General features: G+C 38.4%; 1 protein-coding gene across 7 annotated transcripts in view; it reads left to right on the forward strand.

Moving 5' to 3' along the window:
- ralgapa2 (Ral GTPase activating protein catalytic subunit alpha 2) overlaps positions 1–23,181 on the forward strand; it is a 162,621-nt gene that overhangs the window by 80,936 nt on the left and 58,504 nt on the right. For all 7 annotated transcript variants that reach the window (XM_073869774.1, XM_073869777.1, XM_073869771.1 and 4 more), the window contains 9 exons: positions 1,170–1,278; positions 3,237–3,347; positions 3,433–3,501; positions 5,819–5,956; positions 7,973–8,156; positions 12,764–13,565; positions 18,346–18,417; positions 22,612–22,735; positions 22,830–22,985. In XM_073869774.1, coding sequence (XP_073725875.1) covers positions 1,170–1,278; positions 3,237–3,347; positions 3,433–3,501; positions 5,819–5,956; positions 7,973–8,156; positions 12,764–13,565; positions 18,346–18,417; positions 22,612–22,735; positions 22,830–22,985 — 1,765 coding nt within the window. The remainder of the gene's footprint in view (positions 1–1,169; positions 1,279–3,236; positions 3,348–3,432; positions 3,502–5,818; positions 5,957–7,972; positions 8,157–12,763; positions 13,566–18,345; positions 18,418–22,611; positions 22,736–22,829; positions 22,986–23,181) is intronic.

The following is a 23,181-nucleotide window of genomic DNA, read 5'->3' on the forward strand; positions in this document are numbered from 1 at the left end:
AGAATGCAATAAATCCTCTCCACAAATCACAGCGCACCATTCCACGCAATGTAAACAAACAATGGTGGCGCGTTGAGTACACGGAATCCTAGTTTTCCTCATCTACTTTGTACTTCGTGATCAACAAACAAACAAAAACAAAATATTACTTTAATGGCATTGATAAACCTGTGATGGTTGTCTGTGACGGGAAAGAAACGTAAGCAATCAACATTTAATCATTTACGCGAGAGGCACTCGGGGAGCTGGTCGCTTGTTCCCCCGCCAGAATCAAGTTGCTCTCAGGACCAAAACATTTTATAGCTGATCGCTGTGAAAAATGTAAAATGACGACGTCAAGTATAACCGCAGCAATGACAGTGTTCTTAATATGACAAAGTAAGTGTTTTGATTAATGCTATTAATGTTTTTTTAACTAAATGAATATAACATGACAAAGATGAATGCACATTTATATATTGATTCAATAGATATATAGCATTTTGAAAAAAACTTGTCATGGATTTTTTGCATTTTGCGGAAAAAAGAATTCTTTGAAAATCAAGTTATGGGTTTGAATTTTTTATGTTTTTATAACCTAAAGATGCTATGTGAAAGTTTGTTACAGAAAATCGTGGTTTTCATCTTTGTCACTTTCTTGGTATAGAAAACACGTTTTTACCGAAAATTGTCAAAATGGATTTATTGCGTTTTGGAACTAAACTCTTCAAATATATCAAATGAAAGAACAAACCCTCTGCTTTCAAACAAACAATAAACAAACCTGACAAAATGGGGGGGAAAATTACATCTCTATATTTTTTCTCTGCTTATAAACTCTTAAACTCTTTTTTTTTGCAAAAAGCTGAAATAATGCATTTTTGTGAAGGAATTTTGTTAGAGATCAGATTCAGAACGAAGAGTTTAAAATTAGTAAATAACGTGTTGGCTTTAGTTTTTTCATAAATTGGGTAAGTGCACATCTAGTGGATAATCGCGGTATTGCAGATTAACATAAAAATTCATCAGGAACAGATCTTTTTTATGCAAATGTTTTCTCTTAATTGAAGCGATAACTCGTCAATGGCGGGGAAAGAGTTGAAGAGATATTTAGACTAGTTGTTAATGATAAAGACCACTGATGTGAATGAATGCTGATGTGGTCTAATGATGTTTTTACTATGGTTCAGATGTGTAGCTATTTGCAGTCTGGGACTGTGGGTGTGTGAGGAGCTGGGACAGGCCGAAACACATCATCAAGTTAAAGACGCCATCAATGTCCTGGGTGTCACATTGAAGGTGAATAAAGTTCATCTGTTCTTCACTCTAAAGTCTGTTAGCTTGTAGCGTTATAACCTAAACCTGTTGTATACTTCATATTTATTTCTGGTCTTGCATCAAACCTTCAAGGTTGAATGATCCGACCAAGAAAATAACACCTTTGTTATAATTAAATGGCCAACTTTGTTTTAATTAAATGGCCACTAGGCATGGACGATACCAGTTATTTTCTTTATGATTCAATACAAAGTACTTTCAAGACAACTATCACCGATAGTTTTATGTAAGTGATTTTGTGGTGTCTTTTGATAGCCATCATTATTAATATTAAATAAAATAGAAATGACAAGTTTTTGCACTGAACAATATTACCACATTTCTTCCCTTTATAGGTTTTTGAGATGAAACAAGTGAATGTTGATATAAAAATTTTCCTCTTGAGCATGTTTTTTAATAAACTCTGCTTTTGAAAATAAAATAAAACCCTGATAAAGGTCAGACTGGAATGCACTGAAAATCAAACCAGGGATGACTGTGAAGCTGAGAACACTTCAAATTATTTAAATGTCAAATCGGTTAAACTTCAGGTTGAATCTTACATTTAAGTTGGAATCTTGCATTCTCTTAAAGGGCACCTATTGTCCGATTCACATTTTTACATTTTCTTTGGTGTGTAAGTGTGTATTAGTACATGTTAACGATATGCAAAAGGTACAAACCCAAAAGTAAACGATGATGCGATGCGAGTTATCATCTCCAAAGTAAATCTGTTTTCTTGGACTACAACAAACACACGGATTGTAGGCATCAGTTTACTTTCTAGGATTGGTGATGTAGACAAGACCGACATTATCATAATTCCTCCGGCTTTGGGCTCACAGCCTGTAAGTAAGCGGCGCGACGCTGAAGTGTTAAGTGTGCTGGTACTAGTGAGTGAACGCTGTAATATGCGGTGATACAGCGAAAGGAGATGGGACTGAATGTGCGAACACCAAGAAGATATAGTTCCCATTGACATTACGATTTAATTGTATTAATATAAAAACGGCGTACAATTATTAATAAAAATGATAAAAGCACTTGTTAACAAACAAACAAACAGATAGAATCGATACTTGTATTTTGGAATCGATCCTTTTGATACAAGGGCAGTTTTGAAAATATCGATACTTAAGAATGTATCTGCCCGTTCCTAAATGGCCACAGATTCAGAAAAGTGTGTGTGTTTTTTACGGCTGTCAAACGATTAATTGCGATTAATCACATATAAATAAAATTAATTCTGTCTGCATATGTGTGTAGTGTGTGTAATTATTTTATATAAAAAAAGATTGTACAGTAGGCTACACACACATATATATTATGCAAACACAAACTTATATTTTGTATGTGATTAATCGCGATTAATCGTTTGACATACCTAGTTTTTATTTGGGAATTTGTGAAATGCATTGTATGCATTAATATACGTTGTATGTGGAGTACCTTGAAGTACGTTTTGAGTTTATGGTATTTAATACATTTAGATGGTCACAGAGGGTAAATCAGCTGAAAAGCTCTTGATCTTAGAAAAAAGCATTACAGAGAAAAGCCAAAAAAAAAAAACTATTTTCAGGAAGAAGGTAATAGAGAAACAAACCATTAAAAGCAAATGGACTATAAATATTATGGTCATAAATATCTTTCAAGTGCACAATCATTTTTGCTGCTTTTTCTGCTTTTTGGCTTAGGTTGTGCAGATACTATATTATTGTTGTAGCAGAATAGTTTAACCTATTTAATATGTGTAGGCTGTGTAATTTTATCATTTTTATGTGGCTATTAAGTAACATTAATAGTGACATAGTTGTTGTAGTCATTAGGTACCAGTCTTAATGAATCAGTTTAAAACACACAAATTGTTTTCAAATTAAAATATCCAACAATTGTTTAATATCTCACTTGTTTTTTTGTGTGTGTGTATTTTTGTCTTTTAGTTTGGAAATAAGGTGGTGGCCAGTGTGGCCTGTGACATCTTTCAACTGCTGATCTCTCATTGGCAGCATTTACAGAGACTTGAATCGTCTCTTCCCAAGAGAATTATAGAGGTATGAACCCTCACAGATGACATTTATTGTAAAATAAAACGATGATTGGATTGCTGCTTGATCTCTGCCTTATCTTATGTTTTAGATATTTGTAGCAACCATCGCATTTCTTCTGCCCAGTGCTGAGCACTCAACAGTTGAGGCAGATAAGAAGGTAAGGCTGACTGTATTTAGTACATCTCTGTTTGTGTTAGTTTACCCAGAAAGGAAGATGAGTTTATTTACCCTGATGTCGTTTAAACCCACTATAGCTTTCATTTTTTTTGAGGGGGGGCATGAAAATGTCAGTACATTCACAAAGTAATGGATTATATTTTAGTTTGTCTTTTACCAAACCCATGTGTATGCCTTCATAACACTGGAATAGACAGCCAGAGTCGGTTAGTTATTTTATATCGCTTTTACATCCTTCAAAGCTTGAGACGAGCTATTGTAGGAAGAAAAACAAGACTACGTTTACATTTAGCAAACACTTTTATCCAAAGTGACTTACAAATGAGGAAAACAATGAGCGATTCATCTTAATGTGGGTTCACACCAGCCGCGTTTGAGGCATCAAAATCGCGTGTACCGCGTCTAGTTTGCCACTTGAACATTTTGAATGCATTCAAAAAGCAAAAGCAAGCATTTGACGCACGTCAGAGGCGAAATCCTCTTCTTGTGGGAGTGGCAAGTGCTATATGGTTGTCTGTTTGCAAGATGGCTGATGTTGATCATGCATTCATCGAGAGAGTAACCGGTTTGTATTTGGTAACCTTCCTATAGGGGGAAAATAATGTAAAAAACGGCGGGAATGCCGCAGGTCGAGTGAAAAGTGAAATTTGTATTTATAACTTACCAGGTTGCTCAATGTCCTCACTGACACTCTTCCAAGAGGTCCTTTTTATTCCCATGTCTTGTGTCGTATAGCTCCGGGTGACTGCTCATGGACAATATCAAGCGTTCCTACATGTTGAATGAGTGACTCCGGGTGGGGCTGCCACCACAGCAGCAAGCAGGCTCCTGATTGGTTAACGTGGCGCGAAAATCCGCCAAAGTTCAAATTTTTCAACTCCGTGAACTGCGTCAAACCCAAAATGCACAAAAAGCACTATTCGCACATACCGCGCCAGGCGCTCAATTCGCGTCATTCGCGCGAACTAAACACGCGAAAGAGGCGGAATCGGTTCTACCGCGCCGCGCTAAACTCCTCGTTCCCGCCGCAAAACCTCCAGACGCGCGTCAACGTGTCTTCACATCGACTTAACATTGAAATCACTTGCACTTGATGCCTCTACCGCGGTTGGTGTGAACGCAGCATGAAGTATACAATAATATGAGAAGTGCTATACAAAGTTAAAATAATTTTAAAAAATGTAAACCATTAATTGAGGCTAAAGCTGCTTGTCTTTGTAATAGCATTCATAATATTTTTAATTGGCCCATATTATGCAAAATCCACTTTTAAAAGGTATTTAGACATAAATGTGACATTGGACCACAAAACCGTAAGTCGCGCAGTATATTTGTAGAAAAAGCCAAACATGCATTGCATGGGTCATTATTATTATTATTATTATTATTATTTTTATTATTATTTCTTATGTGCAAGTTTTTTTTATATTATGTAAAGATCATGTTCCATGAAGAATTTTGTTAATTTCGTAGCGTAAATATCAAAACTTTATTTTTGTGAGTGGATTCTAATTAAAAATGCAAAATCGCTATAAATTTTAAATGCAATCTTCTAAATATTTTGATTTTTTTTCTCATTAGACATGCATGTTTTGATTCTCTTGTTAATGTGATGTCACGCTGATATAACCCCACCCATATCCACTGACTGACTATTAACTTTACCCAAAAGCTTTTCTAATTGTGTTTGTTAGCACATTTAATGGTACGCACATGAAAACAGCACTTTTTGCTCCTGTAAAAAATTTGCTGTAATTATGTAGCTGGTTGCCAGTAACTTACTGTAGAAGATAAAGACTAAAAATGTTTTGTGTTTATTTAACTGTTGACAGTAAATAACATAAATGTAAAATCGTTACCGGCAGCTAGTTGCCAGTAATACCCAGTAATCCTATAATTTCTACAGAATTTTTTTACAGTGTGGGGTCATTTTGGACATGCTATAACAAATGATCTGTGAGGTATTTTGAGCTGAAATTCACAGATACATTCTGGGCACACCTGAGGCTTATATAACATCTTGTAAAAATGTTCTGTTTTGGTCATTGGGGTTATGAACAAACACGAAAGTCAGTAAATAATGACTAAAATGTCTTTTTTTTAGCCACACTAAACCCTTTAACATGGTTGAACGTGGGAATTCACAGTGAGCAGGGCAGCACGCTGCGCTTCATTGAGCCATCGCTCATTTTCTGTCGTCCTTCTCCGCCCGGTCTTCCGTACTTTTGCTGGTTTATTGATTCTTTTCTAGTGGTGTCATAAGTGTGTTGAATGAATGCTTTCTCCGTGTGCTCTAGTTAATGGTGTCTCTACTGCTGTGCCTGCTGGACTGGTGCATGGCCGTGCCTCTCTCCATCTTACTGGAGCCCATCACTATGCCCGTCCTAGACGACCCTGCTTCGCAGAAGGCTCCTCTGCTTGACTACATTTACAGGGTGGGTACAGAGCAAGGTCATCTTCCTCCCGACACGTACAGTAATAATAAAGTAGAAATGTTTCAGCACGCGTATGGGATTCTATTATAAATGCACTTGTCTCCTCACAGGGTGAGGCAGCTCATATTTAGTCATCAGACACTAATGAGAGGGCATCGAGGGGCACCGAATAAATGAGATATTAGTCCCTGGCTGTTGTGCAGATGCGGACAGACACGGACCTTTGTGCAGATGTCATGCTCCTAGAAAAAAATGGCCGAATTATTCAAATGCCCCATTGTTGGATTGATAAGCTCGCCAATGAATACTGAACAGCAGAATTCGGTTCATCATCATATGAGAGAAAATGCACCTGCTGCAATGAGGAAAAGGGAAGAATAAATGTCCTTTGTTTTCCTCCGCACTCCTTTGACTGTTAATCATTTTCCTCGAGTTATTATATGCTCAGTGGGATTACTTTAATCTCCCATTTATCAGAGCTGAGTGGTGTCTAACACGAGCACATGTACGTAACCCTCAACAGGACGGCTTGTCAGTACTCGTGCATTTAAGCACTGTCTCGAGCAGTAGAAATTGGTATTTTAAGGTCTTAAGGCTAATTTGTGTTAACTGTCCTTTAGAGTTATGGAGTCATTCGTGATATGCTGTGATTTATTGACTCATAAAAATCACACAGTAGAACCAGCAGGTGCAGGTTAATGTTTACTGTACTGAATTTTTATGGTACTGAATTTTGTTGTTTCAAAGGATAGCATGAGTAATCAAATAAATTTGAGGGTTTCAGATTTGCAACATTTGTTTTGTTTGTGACCGTTTGGATTCGCTTGTGTATTCATATACGTTTTTGTCATATTTCTTGTGAGATTGTGCATGTTATTTGTGCATCTTTATGAACTTTTATGAACCAGTTCTTTTAGGAAGTCCTGAAATGTGGCCTTCTTGATGTTAGTAACAATGATGTTGGGGTGGCCTGATCGGTCATGAGGACTGTTGAGAGATTTTCAGTCCACAAAGACTTTGACACTATAAGGAGAGAAGTACACCATGTTCTGAGTGTGCAGAAAGAATGCGAGATATTTTTAAAGGTTTAATTAATTTAAAGTTTATCAGTGTCTTAACATGAAACAGTAACTTGGGATAATACATCCATCTATTTCGATCTTACTCTTTCTTGGTTTAAAACAGTTGTGTAATATTAAGTTGGTTACTGATTTACATCGCGAGGTTATCCATCACGGCCTTGAATGACCCATGTAATACATTGGCAATTTGCAATTAAGCCAGATGGTACTAATGGCTTGGGGGTGATGGTTGTGTGGCAAATTGAAGTTACACAATTTTATTTTGAGGTATTCTTACATGCATTTTATCTGATCATGTTTATTTAGCTTACAGGGTTGTCATTTGTGGGCGAGTGTGCAATGTTTGAGAATGAGCCAAGGGATAAAGTCTTAATTAAATCAAACAGAGCAAACCTGTTCAGGCACTATGATAAACTGTGCTGGACTGTGTCTTATCTTCTTCAGCCAATCGAGTCATGGCCATCTGTTTTTGCACATTGATACACTCCCATATCACATGAGAAATAGATTATTAGCCCATAAAGCCCCTCTCACTGGGCTTGCTGGCTTAGCATTGTAAATATCGTCCCATCTCCATATGGTGGCCCTGTAGTGCTCAGCCACATACCGTCTGGGTGTAACAACAGTGTTGCAGTCTGTTACACATTTTTTAATACATCTCTGTGTTTGCCAAGAAGATAATCTTCATTGAGTTGCCTTGATCCTAATATAGCCTGCTATTTAATGCATCTCATTCAGCTTGCAAGTTGAGTTTCAATAGCATTTAAAGAGTAGGAACTTTCAACTGGTAATATTTATTGTTATCTCACATTGTTTCTAAAGGTGTTCCCCAGGGTTCTGTAGTAGGCCCTCTGCAGTTCTCGCTTTTATTTGATTGTTGTTAGGCCAAGCATACTTGAAATAGTAATACCCGCTTTTGTCTCTGCTGTCTCAGGTGCTGCACACTTGTGTATCAGGGTCTAACCTGCACACTCAACAGAGTCACTACCTCCTCAGCCTCGCCGATCTGTCGACAGATTACGAGCCCTTCCTTGCACTAGGCAATGTCAAGAGCTTTGAGCCAACACCTGTACACAATGCCATGGGAGACTTTGGAAATCTCCTTACAGTGGCTGAAGGTAAGCAATGGTAACTTTATGACCATAAAGTGTGTAATTGGTTTGATTTGGGGGTGAAATTTGTGGATCATCCCATTTGGGGAGTGTTGGGCGGTATACGCCATTGAGAGATCGGCCTATTGTCACCCTGTGAGATTGCGATACATGATAGTATCGGGGTGCGGGGTATAAGTTATTTTTTGTTCATTTTTTACTTATTTATGATATGCCACTTGATTGGTGGACAAAAAAGAAGCAAAGGCCATTAATTTGAGCTTGTCATTAAAGCCAAGTCGCTCAGAAATTTTCTCCGTGCCAGGGAGCGGGAACAACACACTTGCTGGTTTTAAACGCCTGCGCGCCTAACAACCTCTCTAGTGCAAGGAAGTGTCAGAGTCGCGCGTTTTACCAGCTCAGGTGCGAGGAAGATTCCAAAACATGCGCATTACAAGTTCACGTGTGAGAAGGAATCTGCGCGCATTGCAAGCTCTCCTGTCCAAAATCAAACCCACAAACGCACGCAATGCGCATGTTAATGTGATACTATGATGTTTTAAATAACAATTTAAAACTACAGTGGGCAAACATGCCAACTATCGTCATAATGACCCACTATCGTCCATATGTCTGACTATCGTCAACCCTTCTATGGGGCTTTTATTGTTATCATAAAATGATGATATTTTTGAGCATTTTTCATTACTCTTCAACACAAAGTATTCCATCATAATATTTTTTGTAAAATGTAATATGGCAGCTTTCAGTGTTTCATCTTTAATTATGAAACTGCTGCATTTCCCTAGAAAAGCAAAGGGAAGTACAAAAAATAGAGAAGGGACATTTTTAATCTGTCCCTTAAGTTTGTACTGAGCTCTGTTGATTCATATTAGAGCAAATGTAGCACAATGCGAAACGAAATAGAATTTTAAAGAGGTGTGCATTAGTTCCCTCATCCACTCAAAGCAAGCCCATTTATGCCAATTATTAAAGAAATGATTTTTCCTCCTCCGACCTTGCTTTATCCATTAGGCAATATTTCTCTTCTGTGTTCTCTACCTTGGCATGTCATCAAATGTCATCTGTTTTTGGTGGGGTTGGGCTGTGGGTGGGGGTCGTTCTTTCAACAGGCATTCCTTTTATGACGGTACATTTATATATCTGCGGAGGAGAGGAAGAAAAAGAATGCTGGCTTTTACAACGCAAACATCTCGCTCCATTGACATGCCTTTTATATCAGCGCGTACGAAAGAAACAAAGAAGCCCAGCCAAAGAGCAACTCATGAGCAATATTCCAGTACCTTGCTCATATTGATTAGCTCACTTCAAAGCTCCATGCATCCCTAATGCAACTTGCTCGTCTTTCCAAAGAGCTTTTTCCACTTTGATGAGGATGATAGTATTGATAGCACTGTCACAATGTGAGCACTTTGGTCCCCCCCCCTCTCTCTCTTTTTCTCTCATTCTCTCATCTTAATCTTAATATCCACTAATGACAACACTAGATTTCTCACTTTGAGAGATGTGCAGCTTTTTGAGGTCTTTAATTCATGCGCTGCTTGCCGAGCCCTATTCACTCATGTCCGAAGGTGTGATTCTCATTAGTGCAGCTCTTATGAGTCTGTGTTAAAAGACTGAATAGATACTTTAAAGGTGTCTTGCGAAAATGGTGGGAAAACTGCTGTCATTGGTCACGATGGCTAAAAGGCAGATTACAGTATGTACGGGATAATGTACAGTCAGTCTGTCATTAGCGCAAAATCAATTTTTCTACAGTGTATCACATTATCCAGCTTATTAATGTACATGGCTACTTAACAAATAAATAAATAAATGTACATTAAAACATTGATTATTTCATTACGTGAAAAAATAGCTTTATTGAAAAGAACATTCATTTATTTTACATAACAGGGAACTGGAGCTTTAGGAACAGGATTTTGTGTCAACATATTTTTTTTATATCCCATATTTACTTAAAGTTATGTAACTTTTGGCTCATTAGTGACTAAACTGTTACTGGCAAATCTGTTGCATAAAATTGCACAGAAACACGTTTTTAGTAATTATGTGAAATGGGCTTTGGTTTCCTATACAAGCGATCTGATGTTTTAAGATTTACCCATAGTTTTCAGGTGGCCAGTAAAGCCTTTATTCAGACCACCAGCGACAAGCAGTAGTAGTGTGACACGATCTCATTCATTTCGATGGAAGCTTTTCAACTTCCGGCAACAAGAGCGAAATTGACCATTGGTGACCGTATGGTCATGTCCAGCGAAGCGTGAAAGTTGAGAAAAGTTTAACTTTATGCAAATGATGAGCTATATTCGGGAGCGACTACCAATGGGAGCGAAGCAGTGGAGTTTACATCTTCCTTCTCTTTAGTTACTGGAGTGGACAGTACACCTTTGTTTGTGACAACCAGATTTAGAAACGCCTCATTGAAAGAGCTGGGCGACACACAACCAGAAGTCACTGGTGGTATGAATGAGGCTTTAGGGTAAACGTCACCTACGATATCAAAACTCAGATAAAGATAAACTTTTAGGGAAGTTACGAAATTCATAAATGGTCTTGGGTTAAATAGTCAGTTAAATAGTTAAATGTTCTGCTTTGATTTAATAAAACATAATTGTTTCAAACAACCCAGACTCACTTGGCATATGTACCTATACCTACATTTTCGAGTAACCTAAAATACTTTGCTATTGGTACATATCGCTGCATCTTTCAATGAAATGTCCACTAAGGATTTGGATTTTGATTAATAAGTTACGATGTAGACTCGTACACAAATTAAAGCCTGCTCGTTTTGTTAAGATTTGCATTATTTTACTTTGGTCATATGCACACAAATATGTGGCCTGCCAATGCGACTTTGGCTGTTTTGCGGTTTAATTTAAAGGAACATGCCCACATTTTGGGAATTTAGCTTATTCATTGAATCCCCCAGAGTTAGATAAGTCCATACATACCTTTCTCATCTCCGTGCGTGCTGTAACTCTGTTTGACGCAGCCTCCGCTAGCTAAGCTTATCACTAAATGGCTCCAGCCAGCACACTGCTCCCAATAAGTGACAAAACAACGCCAACATTTTCCTATAGAAGGCGAAGCACTGCTACTTGGGCAGAGTGACTTGCTCGCAGCACCCGAGAAGCCCCCTGGTGAGGAGCAGAGAGTTCGGTCAGAGTTGTCAAATCACTCCGCCCAAGTAGCAGTGCTTTGTCTTCTGAGAATATAGTTCCCAGTATGTATACTGTTAAAAGATGGCTGTGTCGCATATCACCTTGTTATTTGTACCCAGTGTGACTATACAAATCACAACACATAAATAGGAAAATGTTTGGGTTATTTTGTCACTTATTGGGAGCAGTTTGCTAGCTGGAGCCATTCACTTCCAGTCTTTGTGCTAAGCTAAGCTAGCGGGGGCTGCGTCAGACCGAGTTACAGCACGGACGGAGATGAGAAAGGTATGTATGGACTTATCTAACTCTGGGGGATACGGTGAATAAGCTAAATTCCCAAAATGTGGGCGTGTTTCTTTAAATAAAACACATCTACTACTGTCCCTTTTGTCTGTACACCGTAGGTTATGTGTCAGTTTTTATATATACTTCTCTGTTAGTGATGCGCGGGTCATCTATTTCATAAAATATTTCATAAAAGCGGGACCCACGGGTTGGAAAAAACGCTGACCCACGCACCACTATTCGCTGTCGTTGTTCGTTTCGATGTGCAATTACAGTGTCAAATCAAAAGCCAAAAAAGAGGCAGGTTGTTGTGTACATTGTTGGAGATAAATAAGCAGTTTTTACCGTCGCAAGCGGAAATGCGTATGAGAAAAATGGGACGCAGATTTTTTTTATCTGGCGGGAGAGGTTCTAGCAGACCAATCGCAGTGCTTGTGGTCTGCGTAGACTGATGCGTTATTACATTTTTGGAGATATACGTGTCAGTCTATGCCAGTCTACGGCGTCCGTCTATGTCGTATAGTCGTATGTAGCGAGTCAGTCTACGCCGTAGACTATGCCATAGGGTTTGCGTCTATGCGTAGGCTATGCTGTACAATCAACACAGATGCAAAAATTGGGTCTAAGTCGCCACTATACTTTCTGTAACATAACCTCGGTTGAACTCGATCGATCCTGACAGTAATGACATCAGAGTTTATTTGTCAAAGTCACACAAACATAAACTGAAAATATACACCTATAACAGTCAGTATTGTCTGCTGTGTAACCTTGAATGAACCCACATGAAACCGCGAAAAAACAAGCGCCCCCATTGTCTCTAGTGGACACTTCAGCTGAAAGTTGCAGCTGTACCAGGAGAAACATAATTCAGGTTATGCAGACATGTAGGCAGAGGTACGCAATTCCAGTGAGCCTGTTTAGGTTTCAAAATATTGAAATGACAAAACATAGGCAATGGGGAGATTACACTTAACAATTGCAAGTCGTATCAGATAATGCACGATATTAGTGGAAACTATTATCATAATTTACTATTATAATCAAAATCAAGTGCTCCAGTGAGCTGTGTAATTATTGAGGGTGACGAGCTTATGTTTTTTGCAATTATTGTTTGTCGTCTACACATTGTCTAATTTAAGAAATGTTTTGATATCCTAGAAAAGAAAAGAAGAAGTTTGGAGCTAATTCCTCTAACTGCAAGGATGGTAATGACACACCTGGTCAATCATTTAGGACATCATCCTCTGAACTGCGGCCCAGCCCTCATAAACAGCCTGGTGAATGAGAACCACGACAACCCTTACGTAGAGTCTTCCGAGCTGTCCTCTGAAGTCTTCAAGAGCCCCAATCTGCAGCTCTTCGTCTTCAACGACAGCACATTAGTTTCGTACCTGCAGATACCCTCGGACAATTCCAGCACCAATCTGGATAGAGATCATTCCTCAGAGGTCCGTGTCATTGTCCGAGACATCTCTGGGAAGTACTCGTGGGATGGTGGCATTCTTTACCAGACGTTGGATGGATCTGCTCTGAATTCTAGTGCCAGCAGAGACAAGTCATGTCCTGATTCCACCCGGCCCGTCGCCACCTCCAGGCAGAACTCGGTCCGCTCCAGTAATTGCTCCTCTGAGGTAGAAGTTGAAGCTGGCGTGGATGTGCTGGACCAGCTTCTGGAAGGCCTGGGCCACAGCAGTCCAGAGTGCCTGCCACAGCCCCATCTGAGGCTCACCCAGCCTCCGTCTCCACCCGTGGGCATGAGTCCTGAGATCGAAGGATTCATCATGGAGGCCATCCACAGGCAGGCACAGCAGGAGGATGAGGATCTGGCCAAGAAAGAAAGTGAGGACTCCAGCATCAGAGCGGCCTGCCAAAGAGAGCCCACACATCAGGAACCCAAATCACCCTTTTACCTCTGCAGACTTCTCCTCAATGACCTCGGCATGAACTCATGGGATCGCAGGTTGGCATTTTGAATTTAAGGGATACTCCAGCCAAATATCCGAATTACCCCTTGATGTACTGTACTCACCATCAAGCAATCCAAAATACATATATGTCTATCATCTTTCAGACGACCACATTTAGAGTTATTTTAATAAATGTCCTTGTTCTTCCATGCTTTAAAACAGGGATCAGGGAACAACTTCTGACTTCAACCAGCTAAAAAGTGCATTTATCCTTCACAGAGGTAATCCACACGGCTCCAATGGTTTCATTAAGGTCTTCTGCGGGTAATCGATGGGATTTTGTAGAAAAATCCATATTTCAAACTTTATGATTGTAAAAACTAGCTTCACTACATTCTTGATTCACTAGATTCACGAGAGAGTTTTAGCGTAGTGAGCGTTCTTTCCCATGGTTAATGTTGTGCAGTGATTTTAGTGAATCGCGTTTGTCCAAAATGGCGTCGTTACTGGAAGTTAGTTAGTATAGTTTATAAAGTTTAAATAGACACTCCACTTTTTTTAAATGGGTTCATTTTACAGCTCCCCTAGAGTTAAACATTTGATACCATTTGGAATCCATTCAGCCGATCTCCGGGTCTGGCAGTAGCATTTTTAGGATAGCTTAGCATAATCCATTGAATTCCAAGGGTTTTTCCCTCCTAGGACTTTTTCCCTGTCAAAAAAGTCTGGGGGTTTTTCTCCTTGGGGGTTTTTCAACCTGGGGAGGCAGCCATCTTTGGCTTAACTTAACACCCTATTCTATACGTTACATTAGTAATACGCTCGCTTATAATGTTGATTCATAGTGCAAAAAATTTAGCTGCTTATGCTATCGTGTATTATGTTATGCTATCTGTCGATTTTCTGTGCTTTTCTCTTTTTCTATTAATGTAAAGCTGATTTGAAACAATTACCAATTGTGAAAAGCGGTATATAAATAAAATTGAATTAAAATTGAATTTAATTAAATATCGGCCCGGAAAATATCAACTTTTAATTTTCCGTCGGTCTTAGTACATAATGTAAATACAGAAGAGTCAAGTTTTAAATAGGAAAAATATCAAAACTTTTTAGTTATTTTTGAGCACGATGCTAATGCTCTAATCAGATTCAATGGATTATGCTAAGCTATGCTAAAAGTGGTACTGCTAGACCCGGAGATCGGCTGAATAGATTCCAAAAAGGTAAAAATCAAATGTGTACTCTAGGGGAGCCGGAATATGAGCATATATATATTTTTAAAGAGTATCCCTTTAAAATATGGATATTTTTCTTACAATATCGCATCGATTGCCCGCAGAATACATTTATTGGCCCCTTGGAGCCGTGTGGATTGCTTCTGTGAAGGATGAATGTACTTTTTAGGCTTCAAAGTCTGAAGCTGTTCCCTGATCCCTGTTTTCTCCCATTATAAGCTTGGAAAAGCAAGGACTTTTACTAAAATAACTCCAAATGTGCTTGTCTGAAAGATGATGAACATGTGTATCTCAGGTTACTTGAGGGTGAGTAAATAATGGGGTATTTTTGATATTTGGCTAGAGTATTGGTTTAACACTTTCAAATAGAATAACACACTGCTATTGTTTACTTATGCTAATGTTGTGCCAAACCACATGATATTGTCTTCTATGAACACAAAAAATTGGTGTTGAATGATATCCAAGCTACTCTTTGTCAATAATGTCTTGAGACTAATGGTGATAGGGCAAATTTAAACTTGCAAAGTTTTAAGGTCCGTGTCAGAAGGAAAATCTAAACAACTAACAGTGTAAAATTGAGTCAGCACTGCAAAAAATCTCACAAATCATATGCTTTTATCAAGCTCTTCTTGCAATTTATTCTTATTATTTTATGACGTTATGCTTTTAGGATATCTGTTATGCAGTTTGAGTGAACTCACGCTGGCTACAATCACACCGTCACTATTTTGGATTGACAACTGTATTTACTATCACGTGTGACTCAGACACTTAACTCCGACCACACAATAGCCCCATTTTCTGCCGTTTTTTATAAACTGAGAGAAGTGGACAGACCTAACATTAGTGACTGACAGTAAAGAATAACTCTAGACACACACTCTTCATGCATGTTTGTATGTCAATGACACAACTGACAGCAATGTGTCAAGTGCTGTTCCCTTAAACACAACACATTAACCATAAGTGACCCCCGACTGTAAAAACCCAACTAAAGTCATTTTTTGTGATTTACTTTTTTCTACATAAAATCATCCTAAATGATATAAAGAACATTCTGTGAAAATACAACCTGCATTTATTTAACCCCATATCTCAACTAGACGTGACACAATATGATTCCATTGATTGGCAAGTTGTCAGTCCTAATTACACAGCTAGTTGGAACGCTTGATTCTGATTGGCCAGTCGCGACATTTGCAGGTTTGTTATTCCCGGATTACATCCGCTCATAACTAATAACACACAGTAATCCGGATGCTGCAAATAAAACAGGTACAGTTTAATATTACACAAAAGTGAATTAATAACATATATGACATTATATTTACAAATGATTAAACCAAATAGTGTGTATGTGACATTTGAAAGTCTTGTCTTATCTTAAAACCGAAAATAAACTGTTTTTTTTTTCGCAGGAGGTCTGCATTTATAAAAAATGAGCAAATAAATAAATATTTAATGTTCCTTACCTTATTATGAGGTAAATAGCCGTGTAATAAGCGGGATAATGTACAGCCAGATGGTTATTATCGCGAAATAAGCCTCTTCAGTGTGATTCAGTCGGGACTTATTTCTGCGATAACAACTGGCTGCCTATACATGAAAAGGGGCGCGGCACAATCAATCACAATACACAACCAATCAGAACAGTTTACTCTCGCAATGCAGCTCAGGAGCACACACTCAGAGAGATGCATCCATTTGCTTTTTATGTCTTTCTTTGCGAAATTTAGTGATTTGTTATATATTTCTGGTTTTATACGCCTAATCAGTCTCCCTTATCCACGTTTGATGATAAATATTCATAATGCTCAGAACTGGTTAGGACCATGGTCTTTAAAAAATATGGACGTAGTGTCCATGACGTCACCCATTGGTTTGTAAAGAGCGTTTTTGAAGCCTGCCGTCGCCATCTTGGCAGCACATCACGGCAAATCACTCGCAAATAATCGAAAATGGGTAAAGAGGCAGAACGTGGGCACGACGCCTAGCTTAATGGTAGTGACAGCAGTGGCACTTTACCCGTCCCTCAAATGGCCACGCCCTTAATTATGCAGAACTTTAAAGCTTAATATAATTTAAACGGATTAATGACAAAAAAATTCACCTCATCACAGTTGTCATGAAGGAAAAAATTAGCTACATAGACAAAAACACTTTTTTGTACCAGGCTGTAAACATAAACATTTTTTGCTGTGAAGTTGGGGATTTTAACATTGAGGATCTCTGGGATTGACTCCCTCTCTAACGGCTAGTCAATGAATTGCAGTTTAAGTTACTTCCTTGTTGGCATCACAATAGAGATAACATTGAAAAGACGCTTTTTATCACGTGTCACATTGGGTCGCTTGTAGTTAGGACACAATAGCCTCTTTCACACAGTAATTCTGGTAAATTACCATGAATTTACCAGAATGAATTTACCAGTAAATACAAAAATGTGCTGTTCACAAACGCAGTGGCGTTCCGTTATTTTACCAGTAAGACATCATTCACACATCAGTATCAAAATACCGGTAAATTCGTTGAGAAAGCGGAAGTATCTGTAGCACGCGGCGAGCTCAGTGTTGTATTTGTAAACAATCCACGTCGTTCATATCCACGGTCCGTATTTTGCTGTTTTCACGTCTGTGGTAAACCGTCGCAAAGTTGCTCGTGACCAAACAACATTGAATGAGACGACGTCAAACCGAAAATGCGTTTTTAACAACACTACTGTTTGCACGTTAGGCTTCACAGAGGGCGTGCTAAGGACGTCGGCAATTCGGCAGTAAGCTGTTTTAAACAACTTTGGTGAAGAAATGTGGACGTAAACTTCAGGTGTGCTCACCTTTCAAGCAGCATGTGTGTGGAAACGTCCGTAAACAGTGCGGGGGTAAATGCGTCATCTGTATTAAAACGCTATGATTGGCCCGAAGCTGTCAGCACGGTCTGACGTCGTCCGTTCTAAATGCCGGTAATCCTGTAATTTTCGTTCACACATAGCGCTTACCGGTAAATTACTGGTAATCTTACAACCTGTCTTACTGGTAAATTGGGAGCACTGATTTACCGGAAAGGTTCTGTTCACACATGATCTGTTAACTGCAATTTACCAGTAAATTACCATTAAAGACTGTATGTGTGAAAGGGACTATTGTAATATTGTCTAAGTAAGACCATGTCAAAATTTAAATCTATGTTTTTAAAGCAAACTTAAGGTATTTTTGTGTTCTTAATTTCATAATTCGATTATAAGACTTTAGCCTATGTTTCACAGACATGGTCACATTTTCGCTCTCATGGTCATTTATAGGAGTCACTTTGTTGTCAATCTGTAATAACCAAATTATGTTTGAGGCAGATCTACTACTCTAAACAAGAGCGACAGCCAGATTCTGCAGCTGTGTAAATGTAGCTACTACTGTATAATACATTTTTGTGTAGCTACTATAATAAAAATGAGTTGCATAATATTCTTTTGAATACAGAACTTCATCAGGACGGCATGTTTTAGAATGTAACCGAGGTTTTACATTAGTCGTACCTCTTAAAAATAAACATACCGTTGAAACGTCTGGTTTCTTGACCACTCCATTTCTTTATTTCACAGAAAGAGCTTTCATCTTCTAAAGAAGAACTCCAAGCTCTTGAGAGAGCTCAAGAATTTGGACTCAAGGCAGTGGTAAGATTTTTCACCCTCATGCACCCTCCAGAAAATGAATTTCAGAAAATGCCCATGCCTGAAAGTTTGCCCTTTGAAAATGACACACAGAGTAAATTAAAGACATAAAAACATTATATTAACCTTCCGTCAGATTTTACGGCACTTAAATCTTAGGAAACAACCGCGTGCATTTGGAGAGCTCAATCATGCAGCCTAATGCCAGTCTACAGAGAGCGACTAAATCCTTTAAAAGCACTATTAAGGAGACATGTATTAAGACCACTTTCAGATACTCGCAGCCTAATCCTGACTTCGTCTGGCTGATCACAGCTCTACACCTCTCAGGCAGCAGCGATCAATGGGTGCTCAGAGTGCCTAATTACAGAGGCTTATTAAAGAAAACCCCCAGGATCGACCCACAGTTTTCCTCTGCGTGCGTAGTCGCCCCACGCGTGGCAACCGCTGACTGAGCATGCCAAGGGCATGATGCTTCCCCAGCAACACTGCTCAATGAGGGACGCTGCTCAGAGATTTTCACGCACATATGTGTACATACCTGTACCAGTCCTTTATTTAGTAATTCTTTAGTAAGTACATTTTCACAATTACATTTTGGTGACGTATGAGATGAAACATAATAAAGGTGGTGGTACTTGCATGTAAATTGTGTCCTGTTACATTTTTAAACCAGTAACGACACAAAGCCCATATTCTGGAATGTATCTGATCATAAAATGAATAAAGCATAATGCATCAATTTATTGTTCTCACCTGGAATAATTTTTGCTATCCCACCCTTCTCATCCTCAGCTTTATTCATCATAACGTGTCATAATTTGATGAATTTGCTATTTAGTCCATTCCAGAAACAATGATTAAATATTTATATGTAATTATGGTTGACCAAATTCATCAAAAGTTTGTTTTTACTTGCAACCTTGTTACCTTACAAGACAGAAATAATGTTTCAGTGCTTTTCAGCCTGGCGAGAGACTCGGTTTTAGTAAAGTTTGTACTTAATAGTTGATTTGTCCTGTTATTAAAGGTATTCGAAGTATAAACTTGTATAATTTAAGAGCAATTTGGTTTTTCGGTAACTACAAACCAGCATTTGAACTCTAGCTTGGCCCTGCCGAGTGAATCTTTTGCTGCATCCGAAATCGCCTACTTCCTTACTATACAGTAGACGAGGCGAGTAGTATGTCAGAATTCATAGGGTTAGTTGGCGAAAAATACCCAAATGACCTAGTACTTCTAGGCAAGATTTTAAAATGTGCATTCGGTGGACACTTTACTATCCCATGAGCCCCCGGGAGAGGAGTTATCCAAAGAAGAAGAAGATGCGTCATCGTATTGAAAAATGTCAGAAAGTGGTTTCAAGCATTGAAATTGAAATGTAAAACATTTCTTTTTTTAGAATATTGTGGTATTTTTACAAATTATTTATCTGTGAGCTTCATTATTTTTAAAAAATTAATGTGCCTTCATAATATTTAATAAAAAAAAAACGCAAATCTTCTCCCCTCCTCGAAACATCTCTCTTTACTTTCGGTCATATGGTATGGCAGGTGGGCGGGGTCAAGGAAAAGATTGACGCGATTAGCAATTAGCAACATGACCCAACTTACAGTCCAGCCCTACCTTTTATTCATTTCAGAAGCCGTTTCACTCAGATATACGTCACCACAGGGAGAATAAGACAATCGCTACTAGGACTGGGCAAAAAAATAGATTTTTCGATTAATCGTTGTTTTTTTACGTGGTCGATAAAAAATTGATTCTCATAGTCCACGAATCGATTTTTTTTAATGAAATAACCTTATCCTGTTTGATCGAGGAATGCGACCGTTTTGACTTTTTTCATCATACATTTTTCATCTTGCATCAAAATTGTATTGTATTTAACATAATTATGCATTTGAAAATTAGAGATGGGTTCTGTTGTAATGTACCCAAGTGTACCTAAAATAAAAAAGTGTAATAAACAGGTTGGTGGCTCTTAATTTCTTTTAATTAATTACCCACTTGTAAACGTATGTTCACTGTTTTTTTATAAATAAAGTTTTGTATTAAATCTATATTCACTGAGTTGAATCGAGAATCGAGTATAAAAATTGGTCATACGGAATCGAACCGAGAATCGAAATCGAATCGATCCAACAGATTATGAATCAAAATCGAATCGATCCAGAACATCTGAATCGATACCCAGTCCTAATCGCTACTTCATAACGATTTGAAAGAAAATAAATGTACCAGGTGGTTAAATTGCGGCTCACTGGTTGTTATGACGACGTATGTCACGTGAAGTAATGGCATGGCGGATTATGGGTTCATTCACACTACCCATATTCATACTACGTATATTGAGTATACTGTTTTAAAGGCTTTCTAAGCGAATCTGCGAGACATCAGTTTTTGTTGATGTTTGAACTGTTTTCAAACAAACGGAGTGTGGTTAACTCCTCCCCCTCCCTTCCGTGCTTTCATGAACGCGCCCAACCCCCACCCCCAAATCCTTCTTGCCGTTTATTGGCTGGAACACTTTGTTTTGTTTCGTGTGGCTAGGTTTGGCCACTGTGTTTATATTGAAGTTTATGGAGCCTGGGATTGCGTTTTTTTACAGTTTGATCAGCAGACAGGCAGCAAGCAGATAGTGAGGAGATGTTTGCTGTATGTAATAAAAAATGTTTTATGCTCTAAAACGCGTGAATTCGCCTAGAGCACCTTTAACTGTCTGTAAGTAGGTACTTCATTTAATTTAGTATATGTCACAATATGCGATTACGGACACAGGGTGAAATTTCTGGCCCTGTTAACCATGCTAATCAGTTTTTTTTGTACATATTGCAATAAATCTAATGCTAAAAATAACAATCAAAGCCATTAGCTATGTTTCCATCCAAAGTTGCGTATTAAACTTATGCGCATAATAGGGGTTGAATGACTACAAATGATTTAAAGTCGACTGTTATGACATCAAAGTCGAGTCGACTAGTCGTTGATGTCAATCATACAAAACACAAGAGATGGGACTGCTTTGCAACATGCAACAATTTAGTAGCAGAACATTAATACAGATGCTGATTATACAGTTTATGTTGCAACTTAAGTTAAAAAAATTATACAGCTCACATGTTGCAACTTAACGTAACAATGCAACAATAACTCCCGTTTTAGAGCATTTTTTATCGATGCATGTCGGCATAACAATGCTAAAATTATACAGCTCCTATGTTGCAACTTAATGTTAACATTGCAACAATAAATCAAAAAAGTATAGTGATCAACGCGACTAGTCGACGTCAGGCTTAAGCGTCACGAAATTGCATTAAGGTCGACTAGTCGACTAGTTGGTTCAACCCCTAGCGCATAATTGGAATATCGCATTAAACATTTGCAAATAAAGCAGCGTTTCCATCCAGTGAGCTAAAGAGAGCAAAATCTTAATTTCCTGGTAAACTGGCACTAAATTTCAGTAAGAAAAGCATAAAGTCACTGTATTTAACAATTTTCGTGTATAATCACCTTCAGAGCACGCAGACGAATCACTATACACCTGTTAGCTGCTTTTGGATGTGGATTCCTGCTGTTTGAGTTGACAGTCAAGTAATGCGGCGTACACACCAAACACGTATTCAACGATTCAGCGAATGACGCAAATCCGGCGGTGCGATTGCAACGAAAACACACGCTATTCGCTTCAAGCGTGTCTTCACATGACACGAAGTTATATCCCGTAAGTAATCTAAAGCGAGGAACGAGATGCCTCGCGTTAGGTGTGTACGCAGCATAAGACAATCCTGTAAAGTAATATTACTGAACCACTGAGATAAATTTTATTTAATTACTTCCACAACCGCATTTTAGATGCTGTACAATGAGTTCTGTAAGCTGGTTAGTCCAGTTATGTCGTCCAATGCGCCTCTAGGGATTTATTCGGTTAAAGTGTTTACTTTATGCAAATGTTTTCTTATCGGATAATAGATTTAACCGACTCAATAGAGCGCATACGTTATTTCATGCACATTTTGGAATGTATGCGCATCTGTTTCCATTCAGTGTTTTTTTAAGCAATACTCCAGAATGCGCAGAAAAATAGGTGGATGAAAACATAGCTAGTGATATTTTAAGATACATTTGTGGCCCATTATTTTCAGTGTGTTGTTATTTAATATACTGTAATAGACTGATGTCATTCGTTTTTCTCAGTCGGGAGACCCACAAGATTGCCGTTTTCTACATTGGAGAAGGCCAAGAGGACAAATTCTCCATTCTGTCTAACACTGAAGGCACTCAAGCCTATGAAGACTTCGTTTCTGGGCTTGGATGGGAGGTGCTGCTCACAGAATCAAATACATAGAATGAAACCGGCTTAGTGGATCTATAGCGTATCTGTGATCGTGACTATCTCTGTATGTTTCTCGCAGGTGGATCTGGCCACTCACTGTGGGTTTATGGGTGGTTTACAGAGGAACGGCAGCACAGGAAACACAGCGCCGTATTACGCTACCTCCAACGTGGAGGTCATCTTCCACGTGTCAACTCGCATGCCTTCTGACTCGGATGATTCTATCACTAAAAAGGTAAAAAAGTTCATAACAATCAGTGCTGGGCAAAGATTAATCACGATTAATCGCATATAAAATAAAAGTCATTTTTGGCATAATATATGAGTGTGTACTGTGTGTAATTAATATGTGTATATAAATACACACACACATTCATGTATGTATTTAAAAAACATTTACATGGGTATATATATATTTATTTATATTTTTA

Source organism: Misgurnus anguillicaudatus, chromosome 7 (assembly GCF_027580225.2).
Source record: "Misgurnus anguillicaudatus chromosome 7, ASM2758022v2, whole genome shotgun sequence".
Classification (NCBI taxonomy): domain Eukaryota; kingdom Metazoa; phylum Chordata; class Actinopteri; order Cypriniformes; family Cobitidae; genus Misgurnus; species Misgurnus anguillicaudatus.